The following is a 17,096-nucleotide window of genomic DNA, read 5'->3' as shown; positions in this document are numbered from 1 at the left end:
CAGGCAGTGGGCAGGATTATGTGGATTTTCAACAAACAGCTCATTCCAGTAATAATTTAGCTTAGTCAATATACCAATTCCTAAAATTCTTCTAAGGTCACCACTCCAAGGTCCTCTAAAATGAGCAATCCAGTAACATTCTTTATCATATCAGCAACATTGGAGGTCTCAGTACTACTCTCTGATCCATGAAATGTCAATTTGACAAGGGACTGTTCTATTGTAGGCAATAACCAATGGTCCCTTCCCTATAGCTGTGTGTTAATGAGAACTGTTTAAAAGCAAGAACTATAATTACAATCTCACTCATCTGCTTCATTCACTTTTTCAGTCTCCTGGTACGATCACAGTTTCATTCAATCATTCTTATTTCAGTGGCTGCTCATGAATTGAAACTTACTGTCCATTCTGAAGCTCATTCACATGGCACACAGCCACCTCCACCATGTCCTTTGGATTTTGATAGAGATCAACAGTGACAGGTCGCTCCTCCATGTGCTTCATGCTCCCATTGGCCTTGCACGTGGCCATGGGGCTGACTTTGCCATTGGGTGAAAAACTTTCTTTCTCCTTCTCCTTGTCAGGGACTATCACTTCAACTCTGACTTCAACTGGAAGATAGATAATAGCCATGAAAATGTTTAGACTAGATGAAAATCCACTATTAAATATTAAAACAGGTAATGCACATTGGTTCCAGAAAACATTTTAGTAATATTTCAACAAATAAGTTCATGAAATAGAATGTATGGCACTTTACTCTTGAGAGGGATTACTTTGATTTGGCCCACCTCATATTATTTTTCATGCCAATTATGAATACATCAAGATGCTATCAGGTACTTGCCTAAAACTATTACTGCTCATAAAAGAGAAAAATAACACTTGGTTAGAAAGCAATAGCTTCTCAAGCAATATGGCAGGCTACTTTCGCTCAGGAAAGGTATTGTTCAACTATTTTGCATTTTCCTTTCCACAGGTTTCCTGACACATTCCAATCAGCTTCATCCAGTTGGAGACTCCTTCTAATTTTGCTAAATTGCCTTGGTTCCAAAACCATTTTTAGGGAACATCTGATACAAGTTCACATCGCTTTTAAAATATTTAGCCAAAAACTGTGTTCTTGAATTCTGTTTACAATCATTGAGAAATACAGAACCAGGCTTTTCAGCCCACTGGACCCAAGTCAACCATCAAAGACCTATTTAAATTAATCCATATTAATCCCATTTATTTGTCTTTCCACTTCCGCATCACCTCTAGTGGCTGTGCTATACTGTTGCCCTCTGAGCTTGTTATGCTTAGTGACATCATATTCTCCTGTAAACCAGCAACTCTGCAAAGGAAATGTGTACAAAAGAAAGGAAGTTGTACAAGGTCTTGCTCGGGTTTAATTTATAGTGCTGCATTCAGCTTCAGGCACTAAGGTAAGTCTCAGGCACAATCTATTTGCTCAGAAGGCTGTCTGTGCTATCTCACCAGAAAGATTTCATGGCTTAGGAGTCAGGTTTTTGTGACTTAGTTTGCAAAGCTTGACTATAAAAGACTGGGAGGGATCTAATTGAAGCATTTCAAATGCAATGAAGATTCAATATATATGGAGGAACTATTTCTACTGATGAGCACAAATCGCTGATGATCAACACTGGCGCACCTCAGGGGTGTGTGCTTAGCCCACTGCTCTACTCTCTGTATTCACATGATTGTGTGGCTAGGCAAAGCTCAAGTACCATCTACAAATTTTCAGATGATACAACCATTGGTGGTAGAATCTCAGGTGGTGACGAGAGGCGTACAGGAGTGAGATATGCCAACTAGTGGAATGGTGCCGCAAGAACAACCTGGCACTCAACGTCGGTGAGACGAAAGAGCTGATTGTGGACTTCAGGAAGGGTAAGACGAAGGAACACATACCAATCTTCATAGAGGGATCAGGAGTGGAGAGAGTGAGCAGCTTCAAGTTGGGTGTCAAGATCTCTGAGGATCTAACCTGGTCCCAACACATTGATGTAGTCATAAAGAAGGCAAGACAGTGGCTGTACCTTATTAGGAGTTTGAAGCAATTTGGCATGTCAACAAATACACTCAAAAACTTCTATAGATGTACTGCGGAGAGCATTCTGACAGGCTGCATGACTGTCTGGTATGGAGGGACTACTGCACAGGACCGAAAGAAGCTGCAGTAGGTTGTAATTCTAGTCAGCTCCATCTTGGGCACTAGCCTACAAAGTACCCAGAACATCTTTAGGGAGCGGTGTCTCAGAAAGGCAGCGTCTATTGTTAAAGACCTCCAGCACCCAGGGCATGCGCTTTTCTCACTGTTGCAATCAGGAAGGAGGTACAGAAGCCTGAAGGCACACACTCAGCGATTCAGGAACAGCTTCTTCCCTTCTGCCATCTGATTCCTGAATGGATTTTGAAGCTTTGGACACTACCTCACTTTTTTAAATATAATGTATTTCTGTTTTTGCACATTTTTTAATAATCTATTCAAAATACATAATTTACTTACTTGTTTATTTATTGTTTTATTTTATTTATTATTTTTTCTCTCTCTGCTAGATTACGTATTGCATTGAACTGCTGCTGCTAAGTTAACAAATTTCACGTCACATGCCAGTGATGATAAACCTGATTCTGAAATTACCTTGAAGTTAGAACACTCAGAAATGAAATCAGAAAGTAACTATTCACTAGGAATGGTTAAATAAATGTATTTTATTCCCCTAAAGGCTAAGGATGCTAAACTAATTAAAGCTTTCAAAAGTGAGATAGCTCAGTAAGAGTTCTGTTAGCTAACAATATCAAAACCAAGGTGAGTGAATGGGATTAAAATACAAATCAAGTACAGATCAGTTTTAATCTGATTGAATGGTAGAGCAGACCCAAAAGACTGAATTTCTCATTCCACAAACACAAGAAATTCTGCAGATGATGGAAATCTTGAGCAACACACACAAAATGCTAGAGGAACTCAGCAAGTCAGGCAATATTAATGGTTGGGAACAGTTGACATTTTGAGCCAAGACACTTCATCGGGACTAGAAAGGATGTGGTGGGGGGAATGCAGAGGCTTGAGAGATCTTGAGATGGATTAGAGTGTTGAAAAAGTTATAAGGATAGGATTAAAGCCATGGTGCATTAAAATAAGCTTGAATATCCCTCCCTTTCTCCATGGTCCACTCTCCTTTCCTATCAGATTGCTTCTTCTTCAGCTCTTTACCTTTTCTATCACCTCCCACCTTCTCACTTCATTTCCCCTATCCCACCCACCTACATTCCCTTTTACCAGACTTAATCAATCACCTTCTTGCTTGTCCTCCTTCCCTCTCCCTCCACCTTCTTATTCTGGCTTCTTCCCCTTTCCTTTTCAGTCCTAATGAAGGGTCTTGGCCTGAAACATTGATGCTTTATTCCTTTCCATAGATGCTGCCTGACCTGCTGAGTCCCTCCAGCACTTTTTGTGTGTTACTCTGAATTTCCATCATATGCAAAATCTCTTGCATTTATGAATATTTTAAGCAATTACTTGAAGTAAAGTGAGGACAAGGCTACTGCTTTAAAGATGATGCAGCAAATGTTACAAACAACAATGATGAGGATGATTTTCAGTTTGAGGAGAATGAAGAGTGGAACTAACTCTGGGCAATGCCACTCTAACGGACACTAGAGGAAAATGATTATTAGTCAACAAATCAAGTAATGCCGTAGTTGTAGGGACTGCTTGGGGTAGAGTTCTAGATTATCACTATCCTTTATATCAAAAATATTATTCACAGACATCTACAGCACATTACAGGCCCTTCGGCCAACAATGTTGTGCCGACCATGTAAACTACTCTAGAAACTGCCTGGAATTTCCCTACCACATAGCCCTTATTATTCTGCACTTTCAATGACTTAAACATTAAGACTTTGACCCTTGTTCATGTTAGCAACCAGAGATAATAGTTTCTTTCCCTCAGCTCAAGAAACTCCTTCATCTTTGCATTTTGACCAAATCACCCCGTTTTCTATACTCCAAGGTAAATAAACCTTGCCTTTGCAACTGATGTTCAAAGTATAACCATTTTTAACTCCAACCGTGATTCTGGAGAACTTTCATAGCGTTTTTACAGAAGTCTGAGGAGTGGGTAATCAAAGAATAGCATAGTAAATGTAGTAAAATTGAAACTTAATGAAACCGTAGCATCAGGTTCATGTGTTCATAGTACAACTCCCTTCAGATGAATTCTGACATTCCAGAGAAGACCATGGGTATTAATGGGAATGTGCATTTGGTTGACCCTGAAACGTTTCAGTGTAATCTAAATGAAGCATTAATCTGATTAAATTATTTAGTTGGATTGATAAGGAGAAGCTATTTCCTCTCAAAATATTGCACCAAATAGATCATAACCATAAACCAGGTGTATGTTTAATTACAGCTCTGTAGGGTGAGGCAAGGTGAGGGAGTTATGGTAAGCAGGTCGTTCCGTCTGCAATATCCTGGGTTTGCTCTGATGTCCTCAGAGCTGTGCCAGTTTTTGTAAATAACCAAGTCAAATCCAGAATTTTCTAAAATGGTCAGTGTGTTTCTTTCTCTTGCATTGCCTGTCTCTGGATTGTGATTAGACTGTTATCAGTTATCACTTATGAGGCTGAAATCAGAAACAGTTTGTGCAAGAGTCCATGAGTTGAAGTTGAAAAGTCTAAGTATTATTACCCACCCAAACATTGTACATTTTAAACACAAGAGATTCTGCAGATGCTGGAAATCCAGAGTAATACACATAAAATACTGGAGGAACTCAACAGGTCAAGCAGCATCTATAGAAATGAATAAAGAGTCAATGTTTAGGACCGAGACTCTTTTTCAAGACTAGAAAGGAAAGGGGAAGATGCCACAATATGACATAGCTTTAAATCCAAGTTAAATGATGTAACAGAATTGCAGACTAACGCTGCAAAATGATTGAAGGTCCTTCAAACCCTGTGACTTTGCTCTCTCATTATATTTTCTAATTAAAATTTTGCACAGTAGGTGAAATCCTGAGCAGGAGATTACACCAGCTGCAATCCTGATAGTCAGCAGATTTGCTGCTCTTTGAGGCACAGCAGGTTCCTGCCTGCTCCAGTTCTAAAGCTAGGTATCATAACTTTCATAATTTTAAACATCTCTGTTGTAACCTCATTAATTTCTATTTTAATGTAATCACATGTGAGCATTAATATTTCCATAATGCAGTCTGTATCCTAGTGAATTTATATTGAAGCTTCTCCAGTGCCTCCAACAACTTCTTCAATCCTACGATTGTTCAAAGCTTGATTCATAATGAATTAACTTTGCATCTTAATTTTTAAACTCTTCGCTTTCTACTCCCGGCAGTTTATTCCAGTAGTTTTTTTTCAGCCTTACCTAATTGGTATGTAGCATTGTATATCATGTGAACCATATCCATTTCTTTATCCCTTTCACTTAGGATTTATTACTTTTACCATCATCAAAAATGTACAAGCTGACAACTTCTGACACTCAATTCCAGTGTCTTAGCACTATTATTGCAGTTTAATCTGAGTCTTGGAGAGTCATAGTGCACTACAGCATAGTACAGGCCCTTCAGCCCATCTAGTCCATGCCAAACTATTATTCTGCTTAGTTCCATTGACCTGAATCTGGACCATAGCCCTCTCATCTGTGTATTTATCCAAACTTCTCTTAAATGTTGAAATCGAACGCATATCCATCAGTTTCGGTGACGTTTTGTTTCGCAAACTCACCAACTTCTGAGTGGAGATGTTCCCACTCATGTTCCCCTTAAATATTTTACCATTCACCCTTAACCCTCAAACTCTAGTTCTAGTCTCTCCTGATCTCAGTGGAAAAAGCCTGTCTGCATTTACCTTATAGATATCCCTCATAATTTTGTACATCTTTATAAATTCTTCCCCCATTTTCCTACTCTCCAGGGGTAAAGTCTGACCTATTCAACACTTCCCTATAACTCAGGTCCTCAAATCTGGCAATATCCTTGTAAATTTTCTCTGTACTTTTTTAATCCTATTGATAGCTTCTTTCTGAACCTGAATTATTTCTTTAAAAAAAATACCACTGATGGTAACCATAGTTTCATGACATCCAAAAAGTATACGGTTGAAAGACTTTAAAAAAAATCAATGGAAGTATTAATTGATACATCCCTTTGGGTTTAACAGGTCCTGGTTATTTTTGAAAGCCAAACAAAATTTTGGGACATGCAAGCCTCAAATCCCTCCTTGATTACTCTACACTTTTTCAGAGCATCTTACATTTATGTTATCAATTTAAAGGACTATCTTTTAAGTCACTTAAAACAAAAATCCCTACTATCAACCACACCAAAAACCTGACTCTACTCCCATGAGGCTTAGCTTGAAAGAGATCTGCTTAATAACTGAGCGTTTAATGACTTGCTTATGAATTCTGGGATGTGGAAAAGGAGATCAGGTGCATTCTGGATCACAAAGTTTTCACCTCACTTCCAAAGAAATGGCATTAGTTTACCCCATTCCTCATCAAGTGTGGCATATAGAAATGTAAATGTAATATGTAATATGAACAAGCTTAGTGAGCCAGTGCAAAGCCATCTATTTCACCGGTCATACTCACCAAGAACTTACTTCAGTGTGACATAATTGATCAACTTATTTAAATTCTGATGAATCCTTACAACCATCTGTTAACTACTTAATATCATTTTCAACCTTGAAGGAAGTCTGCTGGAAAGGACAGTTTTTATTCCAGAGAATTATCTCAGAGGTGATGGACTTTATTTAGTGTAAAATTAATGCTCCAATATTGTTTTATGTTCTGCAAATCCCAAACAACTTTGTACAACCTCCCACTGCAGCAGTATGATCAATATATTTATAGATGTCACAATAGCAAAGAAAGTTGTCTAGGCTTACAGTATAATATGGAATTTAATACCGACAAGTGCAAGGTGAAACATTTTGGTAGTGGAAACAATGGTTAGATATACAGTACACAGTAAATAGTAGGGAGTGATCATGGACACAGGGCACCTGGGGTACATCCGTAAATCCAGAATTAGGAGTTAGGTGTAAAGTTGAAGGACGGGACCTCTAGGGTTGCAATCTCAGGATTGCTACCCTTGCCATGTGCTAGTGAGGCTAGAAATAGGAAGATAATGCAGCTAAATACATGGCTAAGCAGTTGGTGCAGGATGGAGGGCTTCATGTTTCTGGACAATTGGGCCTTGTTCCAGGGAAGGTGGGACCTGTTCCAACAGGATGGGTTGAACCTGAACTGGAGGGAGACTAATATCCTTGCGGGAAGGTTGGCTAGTGCTGCTCCGGGGGTCTAAACTAAATTTGCAGGGGGAGGGGAACCACAGTGTTAGAGCAGATAGTGAGGTGAAGGAGGATAAAGATCATGCAAGAACTGCAAGTGTAGTGCGTGGAGTAAAGCCAGATCTAACATATAAAGAGGCTTTGAAGAAAGAGAAGCAGAATAAAGGGTGTAAAGGTAGTAAGGTAGAGGGCTAAAGTGTGTGTACTTCAATGCAAGAAGCATCAGGAACAAAGGTGATGAGCTGAAAGCTTGATTACAAACATGGAATTATGATGTAGTGGCCATTACAGAGACTTGGCTGGCACTAGGGCAGGAATGGATTCTCAATATTCCTGGATTTCAGTGTTTTAAAAGGGATAGAGAGCAAGGGAAAGGGGAGGAGGGGTGACATTACTGGTAAGGGATGCTATTACAGCTACAGAAAGGGGGAGTAATGTAGCAGGATCCTCTTTTGAGTCAGTATGGATAGAACAGGAAAGGAACAGTTACAGTCGGCCCTCCTTATCTGCGAGGGATTGGTTCCGAGACCCGCCATGGATACCAAAAAACGCGGATGCTCAAGTCCCTTATTTAACCTGCCTCAGTGCGGTGGTTTTTAGGACCCAGCGGAACCCTGGACATTAGGACCTGGCGGTGCTGCTCTGAATCCGCGGTGTTTCTGTTCACGAAAATAATCACGATCACGATTGAAAATAAGGTAGAAGTAATAAAGCGATTGGAAAGAGGTGAAACGCCATCCGTCATTGGAAAAGCGTTAGGCTACAGTCGGTCAACGATCGGAACAATTTTAATGGAGCATGTGAAAGCCCCTGCCCCAATGAAAGCTACAATTATTACTAAGCAACACAGTGCTTTAATTATTGAAATACATATGTTTCTTAAGTGTTTTATATGCATAGAAAGGTAAAATATATACTATATACTAAGAAAAACCTTTAACTAACTAACTAACAGTAAATAATACCGGATGTACCTGTTCTGATTTCAAATCTGACTTAAAGACGGACTCAGGAACGGTACTCGTTCATAACCCGGGGACTGCCTGTACTTTTAAATCATCTTTAGATTACTTATACCACCCAATACAATGTAAATGCTATGTAAATAGTTGTTATACTGTATTGTTTAGGGAATAATGACAAGAAAAAATGTACGTGCTCAAACAACGAGTGCTGGAGAGAGAACTTCCGAGTTTTCCCGATCCACAGTTGGTTGAATCCGCGCATACGGAATCCGTGGATAAGGAGGGCCGACTGTTCTCTATTGGGTGTTTTATATAGGCCCCCTGGTAGCAGCAGAGATACCGAGGAGCAGATTGGGAGGCAGATTTTGGAAAAATTCAAAAGTAACAGGGTTGTTATCATGGGTGACTTTAACTTCCCTAATACTGATTGGCACCTGATTAGTTCCAATGGTTTAGATGGGGCAGAGTTTGTTAAGTGAGTCCAGGTCGGATTCCTGTCACAGTATGTTGACAGGCCGACTAGGGGGAATTCCATACTAGATCTAGTATTAGGTAACGAACCAGGTCAGGTCACAGATCTCTCAGTGGGTGAGCATCTGGGGGACAGTGACCACTGCTCCCTGGCCTTTAGCATTATCATGGAAAAGGATAGAATCAGAGAGGACAGGAAATTTTTTAATTGGGGAAGGGCAAATTATGAGGCTATAAGGCTAGAACTTGCGGGTGTGAATTGGGATGATGTTTTTCAAGGGAAATGTACTATGGAAATGTGGTCGATGTTTACGGATCTCTTGCAGGACGTTAGGGATAAATTTGTCCCGGCGAGGAAGATAAAGAATGGTAGGGTGAAGGAACCATGGGTGACAAGTGAGGTGGAAAATCTAGTCAGGTGGAAGAAGGCAGCATGCATGAGGTTTAGGAAGCAAGGATCAGATGGGGCTATTGAGGAGTATAGAGTAGCAAGAAAGGAGCTTAAGAAGGGGCTGAGGAGAGCAAGAAAGGGGCATGAGAAGGCCTTGGCAAGTAGGGTAAAGGAAAACCCCAAGGCATTCTTCAATTATGTGAAGAACAAAAGGATAACAGGAGTCGTGACCAGCACGTTCAGTGAGTTGGCCACACCGCAGGTAAAGGCTACACAGGCAGAAAGGGAAGGGGTGGCCACTAGACAGCGTAGCAGTAGGCAGGTAGTGCAAGAGTCCCCTGGGGTCATCTCCCTCCTAAACAGATATACTGTTTTGGATACTGTTGGGGGAGATGTCTCATCAGGGGAAGGCAGCAGCAGCCGAGTTCATTGCACCATGGGTGGCTCTGCGGCACAGGAGGGAAGGAAAAGGAGTTGGGAGAGCTATAGTGATAGGGGATTCGATTGTAAGGGGAATAGATAGGCGTTTCTGCAGCCGCAAACGAGACTCCAGGATGGTATGTTGCCTCCCTGGTGCAAGGGTCAAGGATGTCTCTGAGCGGCTGCAGGACATTCTGGAATGGGAGGGTGAACAGCCAGTGGTCGTGGTGCACATAGGTACCAACGATATAGGTAAAAAATGGGATGAGGTCCTACAAGGTGAATTTAGGGAGTTAGGAGATAAACTAAGAAGTAGGACCACAAAGGTAATAATCTCTGGATTAATACCAGTGCCACATGCTAGTCAGAATAGAAATAGGAGAATATTTCAGATGAATATCTGGCTTGAAAAATGGTGCAAGGGGGAGGGATTCAAATTTCTGGGGCATTGGAACCAGTTCTGGGGGAGGTGGGCCCGGTATAAACAGGACGGTCTGCACCTGGGCTGGACTGGAACCAATGTCCTAGGGGGAGCATTTGCTACTGCTGTTCAGGAGGCTTTAAACTAATGTGGCAGGGGGATCGGAACAAGTGCAGAGAGAGGGGTGTACAATGAGGGTAGAAGCAAAAAGTAGTAAGGTGAAAAGTAAACGTGGCAGGCAGGCAAATCCAGGGCAAAAAGCAAAAAGAGCCACTTTTCAACATAATTGTATAAGGGCTAAGAGTGTTGTAAAAACAAGCCTGAAGGCTTTGTGTGTCAATGCGAGGAGCATTCGTAACAAGGTGGATGAATTGAATGTGCAGATAGTTATTAATGAATATGATATAGTTGAGATCACAGAGACATGGCTCCAGGGTGACCAAGGATGGGAGCTCAACATCCAGGGATATTCAATATTCAGGAGGGATAGACAGGAAAGAAAAGGAGGTGGGGTAGCATTGCTGGTTAGAGAGGAGATTAACGCAATAGAAAGGAAGGACATTAGCCTGGAGGATGTGGAATCGATATGGGTAGAGCTGCATAACACTAAGGGGCAGAAAATGCTGGTGGGAGTTGTGTACAGGCCACCTAACAGTAGTAGTGAGGTTGGGGATGGCATTAAACAGGAAATTAGAAATGCGTGCATTGAAGGAACAGTAGTTATAATGGGTGACTTCAATCTACATATAGATTGGGTGAACCAAATTAGTAAGGGTGCGGAGGAAGAGGATTTCTTGGAATGTATGTGGGATGGTTTTCTGAACCAACATGTCGAGGAACCAACTAGAGAGCAGGCCATTCTAGATTGGGTATTGAGCAATGAGGAAGGGTTAGTCAGCAATCTTGTCGTGCGAGGCCCCTTGGGTAAAAGTGACCATAATATGGTGGAATTCTTCATTAAGATGGAGAGTGACATAGTTAATTCAGAAACAAAGGTTACTGAAGAAGGGTAACTTTGAAGGTATGAGACGTGAATTAGCTAAGATAGACTGGCAAATGATACTTAAAGGGTTGACAGTGGATATGCAATGGCAAACATTTAAAGATCGCATGGATGAACTACAACAATTGTTCATCCCAGTTTGGCAAAAGAATAAACCAGGGAAGGTAGTGCACCCGTGGCTGACAAGGGAAATTAGGGATAGTATCAAGTCCAAAGAAGAAACATATAAATTAGCAAAAAAAAAGCAGCACACTTGAGGACTGGGAGAAATTCAGAGACCAGCAGAGGAGGACAAAGGGCTTAATTAGGAAAGGGAAAAAAGATTATGAGAGAAAGCTGGCAGGGAACATAAAAACTGACTGTAAAAGCTTTTATAGATATGTGAAAAGAAAAAGATTGGTCAAGACAAATGTAGGTCCTTTACAGTCAGAAACAGGTGAATTGATCATGACAGACATGGCAGACCAATTGAATAATTACTTTGGTTCTGTCTTCACTAAGGAGGACATAAATAATCTTCTGGAAATAGTAAGGGACCGAGGGTCTAGTGAGATGGAGGAACTGAGGGAAATACATGTTAGTATGGAAGTGGTGTTAGGTAAATTGAAGGGATTAAAGGCAGATAAATCCCCAGGGCCAGATGGTCTGCATCCCAGAGTGCTTAAGGAAGTAGCCCAAGAAATAGTGGATGCATTAGTGATAATTTTTCAAAACTCCTTAGATTCTGGATTCGTTCCTGAGGATTGGAGGTTGGCTATTGTAACCCCACTTTTTAAAAAAGGAGGGAGAGAGAAACCAGGGAATTATAGACCTGTTAGTCTGACATCGGTGGTGGGGAAAATGCTGGAGTCGGTTATCAAAGATGTGATAACAGCACATTTGGAAAGAGGTGAAATCATCGGACAAAGTCAGCATGGATTTGTGAAAGGAAAATCATGGCTGACGAATCTTATAGAATTTTTTGAAGATGTAACTAGTAGAGTGGATAGGGGAGAGCCAGTGGATGTGGTATATTTAGATTTTCAAAAGGCTTTTGACAAGGTCCCACACAGGAGATTAGTGTGCAAACTTAAAGCACACAGTATTGGGGGTATGGTATTGATGTGGATAGAGAATTGGTTGGCAGACAGGAAGCAAAGAGTGGGAGTAAATGGGACCTTTTCAGAATGGCAGGCAGTGACTAGTGGGGTACCGCAAGGTTCAGTGCTGGGACCCCAGCTGTTTACAATATATATTAATGATTTAGACGAGGGAATTAAATGCAGCATCTCCAAGTTTGCGGATGACATGGAGCTGAGCGGCAGTGTTAGCTATGAGGAGGATGCTAAGAGGATGCAGGGTGACTTGGTTAGGTTAGGTGAGTGGGCAAATTCATGGCAGATGCAATTTAATGTGGATAAATGTGAGGTTATCCACTTTGGTTGCAAGAACAGGAAAACAGATTATTATCTGAACTGTGGCCAATTAGGAAAAGAAGAGGTGCAACGAGACTTGGGTGTCATTGTACACCAGTCATTGAAGGTGGGCATGCAGGTACAGCAGGCAGTGAAAAAGGCAAATGGTATGTTGGCATTCATAGCAAAAGGATTTGAGTGCAGGAGCAGGGAGGTTCTACTGCAGTTGTACAAGACCTTGGTGAGACCACACCTAGAATATTGTGTGCAGTTTTGGTCCTCTAATCTGAGGAAACACATTCTTGCCATAGAGGGAGTACAGAGAAGGTTCACCAGATTGATTCCTGGGATGGCAGGACTTTCATATGAAGAAAGACTGGATCGACTAGGCTTATACTCACTAGAATTTTGAAGATTGAGGGGGGATCTTATTAAAACGTATAAAATTCTAAAGGGATTGGACAGGCTAGATGCAGGAAGATTGTTTCCGATGTTGGGGAAGTCCAGAACGAGGGGTCACAGTTTAAGGATAAAGGGGAAGCCTTTTAGGACCGAGATGAGGAAAAACTTCTTCACACAGAGAGTGGTGAATCTGTGGAATTCTCTGCCACAGGAAACAGTTGAGGCCGGTTCATTGGCTATATTTAAGGGGAAGTTAGATATGGCCCTTGTGGCTAAAGGGATCAGGGGGTATGGAGAGAAAGCAGGTACAGGGTTCTGAGTTGGATGATCAGCCATGATCATACTGAATGGCGGTGCAGGCTCGAAGGGCCGAATGGCCTACTCCTGCACCTATTTTCTATGTTTCTATGAGTGAAGGTAGGACCAATTAGAGATAATGGTGAGTAGATGTGCCTGGAGGCTGTGGAAGTGAAGGAGGTCCTCAACGAATACTTCTCTTTGGTATTCACCAATGAGAGGAAACTTGATGACGGTGAGGACAAAATGAGTGAGGTTGAAGTTTTGGAGCACGTTGATATTAATGGAGAGAAGGTGTTGGAGTTGTTAAAATACATTAGAATGGATAAGTTCCTGGGGCCTGACAGACTATTCCCCAGGCTGCTCCACAAGGCAAGGGAAGAGATTGCTGAGCCTCTGACTAGGATCTTTATGTCCTCATTGTCCACAGGAATGGTCCTGGAGATTTGAACAGAGGCGAATGTTGTCCCCTTCTTCAAAAAAGGTAGTAGGGATAGTCTGGGTAATTATAGACCAGTGAGCCTTACGTCTGTGGTGGGAAAGTTGTTGGAAAAGATTTTTAGAGATAGGATCTATGGGCATTAAAAGAATCATGACCTGATCAGAGACAGTCAGCATGGCTTTGTGAAGGGCAGATTGTGTCTAACAAGCCTGTTTGAGTTCTTGGAGGAGGTGACCTGGCATATAGATGAGGGTAGTGCAATGGATGTGATCTACATGGATTTTAGTAAGGCATTTGACAAGCTTCCACATGGTAGGATTATTCAGAAAGTCAGAAGGCATGGGATCCAGGGAAGTTTGGCCAGGTGGATTCAGAATTGGCTTGCCTATAGAAACAGAGGGTCGTGGTGGAGGGAGCACATTCGGATTGGAGGGTTCCGACGAGTGGTGTCCCACAAGGATCAGTTCTGGGACCCCTACTTTTCGTGATTTTTATTAATAACCTGGATGTGGGGGTAGAAGAGTGGGTTGGCAAGTTTGCAGACAACACAAAGGTTGGTGGTGTTGTGGATAGTGTAGAAGATTGTCGAAGACTGCAGAGAGACATTGATAGGATGCAGGAATGGGCTGAGAAGTGGCAGATGGAGTTCAGCCCGGAGAAGTGTGAGGTTGTACACTTTGGAAGGCCAAACTCCAAGGCAGAGTACAAAGTAAATGGCAGGATACTTGGTAGTGTGGAGGTGCAGAGGGATCTAGGGGTACATGTCCACAGATCCCTGAAAGTTGCCTCACAGGTAGATAGGGTAGTTAAGAAAGCTTATGGGGTGTTAGCTTTCATAAGTCGAGGGACAGAGTTTCAGAGTCGCGAGGTAATGATGCAGCTTTATAAAACTCTAGTTAGGTCACACTTGGAGTACTGTGTCCAGTTCTGGTCGCCTCACTATAGGAAGGATGTGGAAGCATTGGAAAGGGTACAAAGGAGACTTACCAGGATGCTGCCTGGTTTAGAGAGTATGCATTATGATCAGAAATTAAGGGAGCTAGGGCTTTACTCTTTGGAGAGAAGGAGGATGAGAGGAGACATGATAGAGGTATACAAGGTATAAAGAGGAATAGATAGAGTGGACAGCCAACGTCTCTTCCCCAAGGTACCACTGCTCAGTACAAGAGGACATGGCTCTAAGGTAAGGGGTGGGAAATTCAAGGGGGATATTAGAGGAAGATTTTTTACTCAGATAGTGGTTGGTGCATGGAATGCACTGCCTGAGTCAGTGGTGGGGGTAGATACACTAGTGAAGTTTAAGAGACTACTAGACAGGTATATGGAGGAATTGATGGTGGGGGGATATATGGGAGGCAGGGTTTAAGGGTCAGCACAACATTGTGGGCTGAAGGGCCTGTACTGTGCTGTACTATTCTATGTTCTAATCCCTGAAAGTGGCAGCAGAGCTGGAGAGGTTGATGAAGAAGATACAAGGGACATATATTTTTATCAGCTATGGCATTGAATACAAGGGCTGAGACATCATTTTATAGCTTTACAAAACTTGGTCCATGCCAACCTTGGAATATTGTGTGCAGTTATGGTCACTTTCTCAGAAAAATATGGTTGACTTGGAGAAGGTGAAGACAACATTTACCATGATATTGCCTGGTTTGAACACTCAGTCAGGAGAGATTAGATAGTCTAAGTTTGTTTTCCTTTATAACCATATATAACATATAACAATCACAGCACGGAAACAGGCCATTCCGGCCCTCCTAGTCCGTGCCGAACTCTTAATCTCACCTAGTCCCACCTACCCGCACTCAGCCCATAACCCTCCACTCCTTTCCTATCCATATACCTATCCAATTTTACCTTAAATGACACAACTGATCTGGCCTCTACTACTTCTACAGGAAGCTCATTCCACACAGCTATCACTCTCTGAGTAAAGAAATACCCCCTCGTGTTTCCCTTAAACTTTTGCCCCCTAACTCTCAAATCATGTCCTCTCGTTTGAATCTCCCCTACTCTCAATGGAAACAGCCTATTCACGTCAACTCTATCTATCCCTCTCAACATTTTAAATACCTCGATCAAATCCCCCCTCAACCTTCTACGCTCCAATGAATAGAGACCTAACTTGTTCAACCTTTCTCTGTAACTTAAGTGCTGAAACCCTGGTAACATCCTAGTAAATCGTCTCTGCACTCTCTCTAATTTATTGATATCTTTCCTATAATTCGGTGACCAGAACTGTACACAATATTCCAAATTTGGCCTTACCAATGCCTTGTACAATTTTAACATTACATCCCAACTTCTGTACTCAATGCTCTGATTTATAAAGGCCAGCGTTCCAAAAGCCTTCTTCACCACCCTATCTACATGAGACTCCACCTTCAGGGAACTATGCACTGTTATTCCTAGATCTCTCTGTTCCACTGCATTCCTCAATGCCCTACCATTTACCCTGTATGTTCTATTTGGATTATTCCTGCCAAAATGTAGAACCTCACACTTCTCAGCATTAAACTCCATCTGCCAACGTTCAGCCCATTCTTCTAACCGGCATAAATCTCCCTGCAAGCTTTGAAAACCCACCTCATTATCCACAACACCTCCTACCTTAGTATCATCAGCATACTTACTAATCCAATTTACCACCCCATCATCCAGATCATTTATGTATATTACAAACAACATTGGGCCCAAAACAGATCCCTGAGGCACCCCGCTAGTCACCGGCCTCCATCCCGATAAACAATTATCCACCACTACTCTCTGGCATCTCCCATCTAGCCACTGTTGAATCCATTTTATTACTCCAGCACTAATACCTAACGACTGAACCTTCTTAACTAACCTTCCATGTGGAACTTTGTCAAAGGCCTTGCTGAAGTCCATATGAGAGAGGAGGCAGAGGAATGACCTGGTAGAAGTATACAAAATTACAGAATCTTTATGCCATGATATGGGCATTTAAGGCAAGAAGCCATAGGTTTATGGTGAAAAATAGCTTTAGAGTGGATCTGAGGAAGTATGTTTCCACACAATGGTGAGAATTTAGAATGTGCTACTTGAGGAGAAGGTAGATGCAGAAACTCGTAATATTTAAGAAGCATCTGAACAAGGACCTGAATCACGAAGATATAGTAGGCAATGGACATAATGCAGGCAAGTGGGATTAAGCATAGTGGGGTATTGGTCAATGCTGACATGCTAAACTGAAGGACCTGTTTGTATGCTGCACATTTCTATGACTCTAAGTTTTACTTTGCCTAACTTTCCATATAAAGGAGCATCATGTAACATTTTTGCTTTTGACTAATACCTCTTGTTCCTTTCACACCTCGCTTAAAAGACATCAATAGAAACATGGTGTCATTTCAGTCCGTCCACAATCTGAACTGCTGAGGCAATATAGTTCATTTAAACAAACTATCACTGCTTAAAACTGACGGAAACAACACCAATTGTGGTCGGAAGCGCCCACGTAGGATACCTCCGAGGAAGTGCAGGTGCAGAGCGGGGTTACAAGTGTGTTTAAGGAAACGGGGTTTTAAACTCCCT

The 17,096-nt window shown here is 41.8% G+C and overlaps 1 protein-coding gene across 8 annotated transcripts in view; it reads right to left on the bottom strand.

Moving 5' to 3' along the window:
• aifm3 (AIF family member 3) overlaps positions 1-17,096 on the bottom strand; it is a 254,504-nt gene that overhangs the window by 172,772 nt on the left and 64,636 nt on the right. For all 8 annotated transcript variants that reach the window (XM_073065336.1, XM_073065339.1, XM_073065340.1 and 5 more), the window contains one exon: positions 401-611. In XM_073065336.1, coding sequence (XP_072921437.1) covers positions 401-611 — 211 coding nt within the window. The remainder of the gene's footprint in view (positions 1-400; positions 612-17,096) is intronic.

The sequence above is a fragment of the Hemitrygon akajei genome, chromosome 14 (assembly GCF_048418815.1).
Source record: "Hemitrygon akajei chromosome 14, sHemAka1.3, whole genome shotgun sequence".
In the NCBI taxonomy this organism is placed as follows: domain Eukaryota; kingdom Metazoa; phylum Chordata; class Chondrichthyes; order Myliobatiformes; family Dasyatidae; genus Hemitrygon; species Hemitrygon akajei.
The sequence above is the reverse complement of the archived record's forward strand: the minus strand, read 5'-3'. Positions and strand labels throughout refer to the sequence as shown.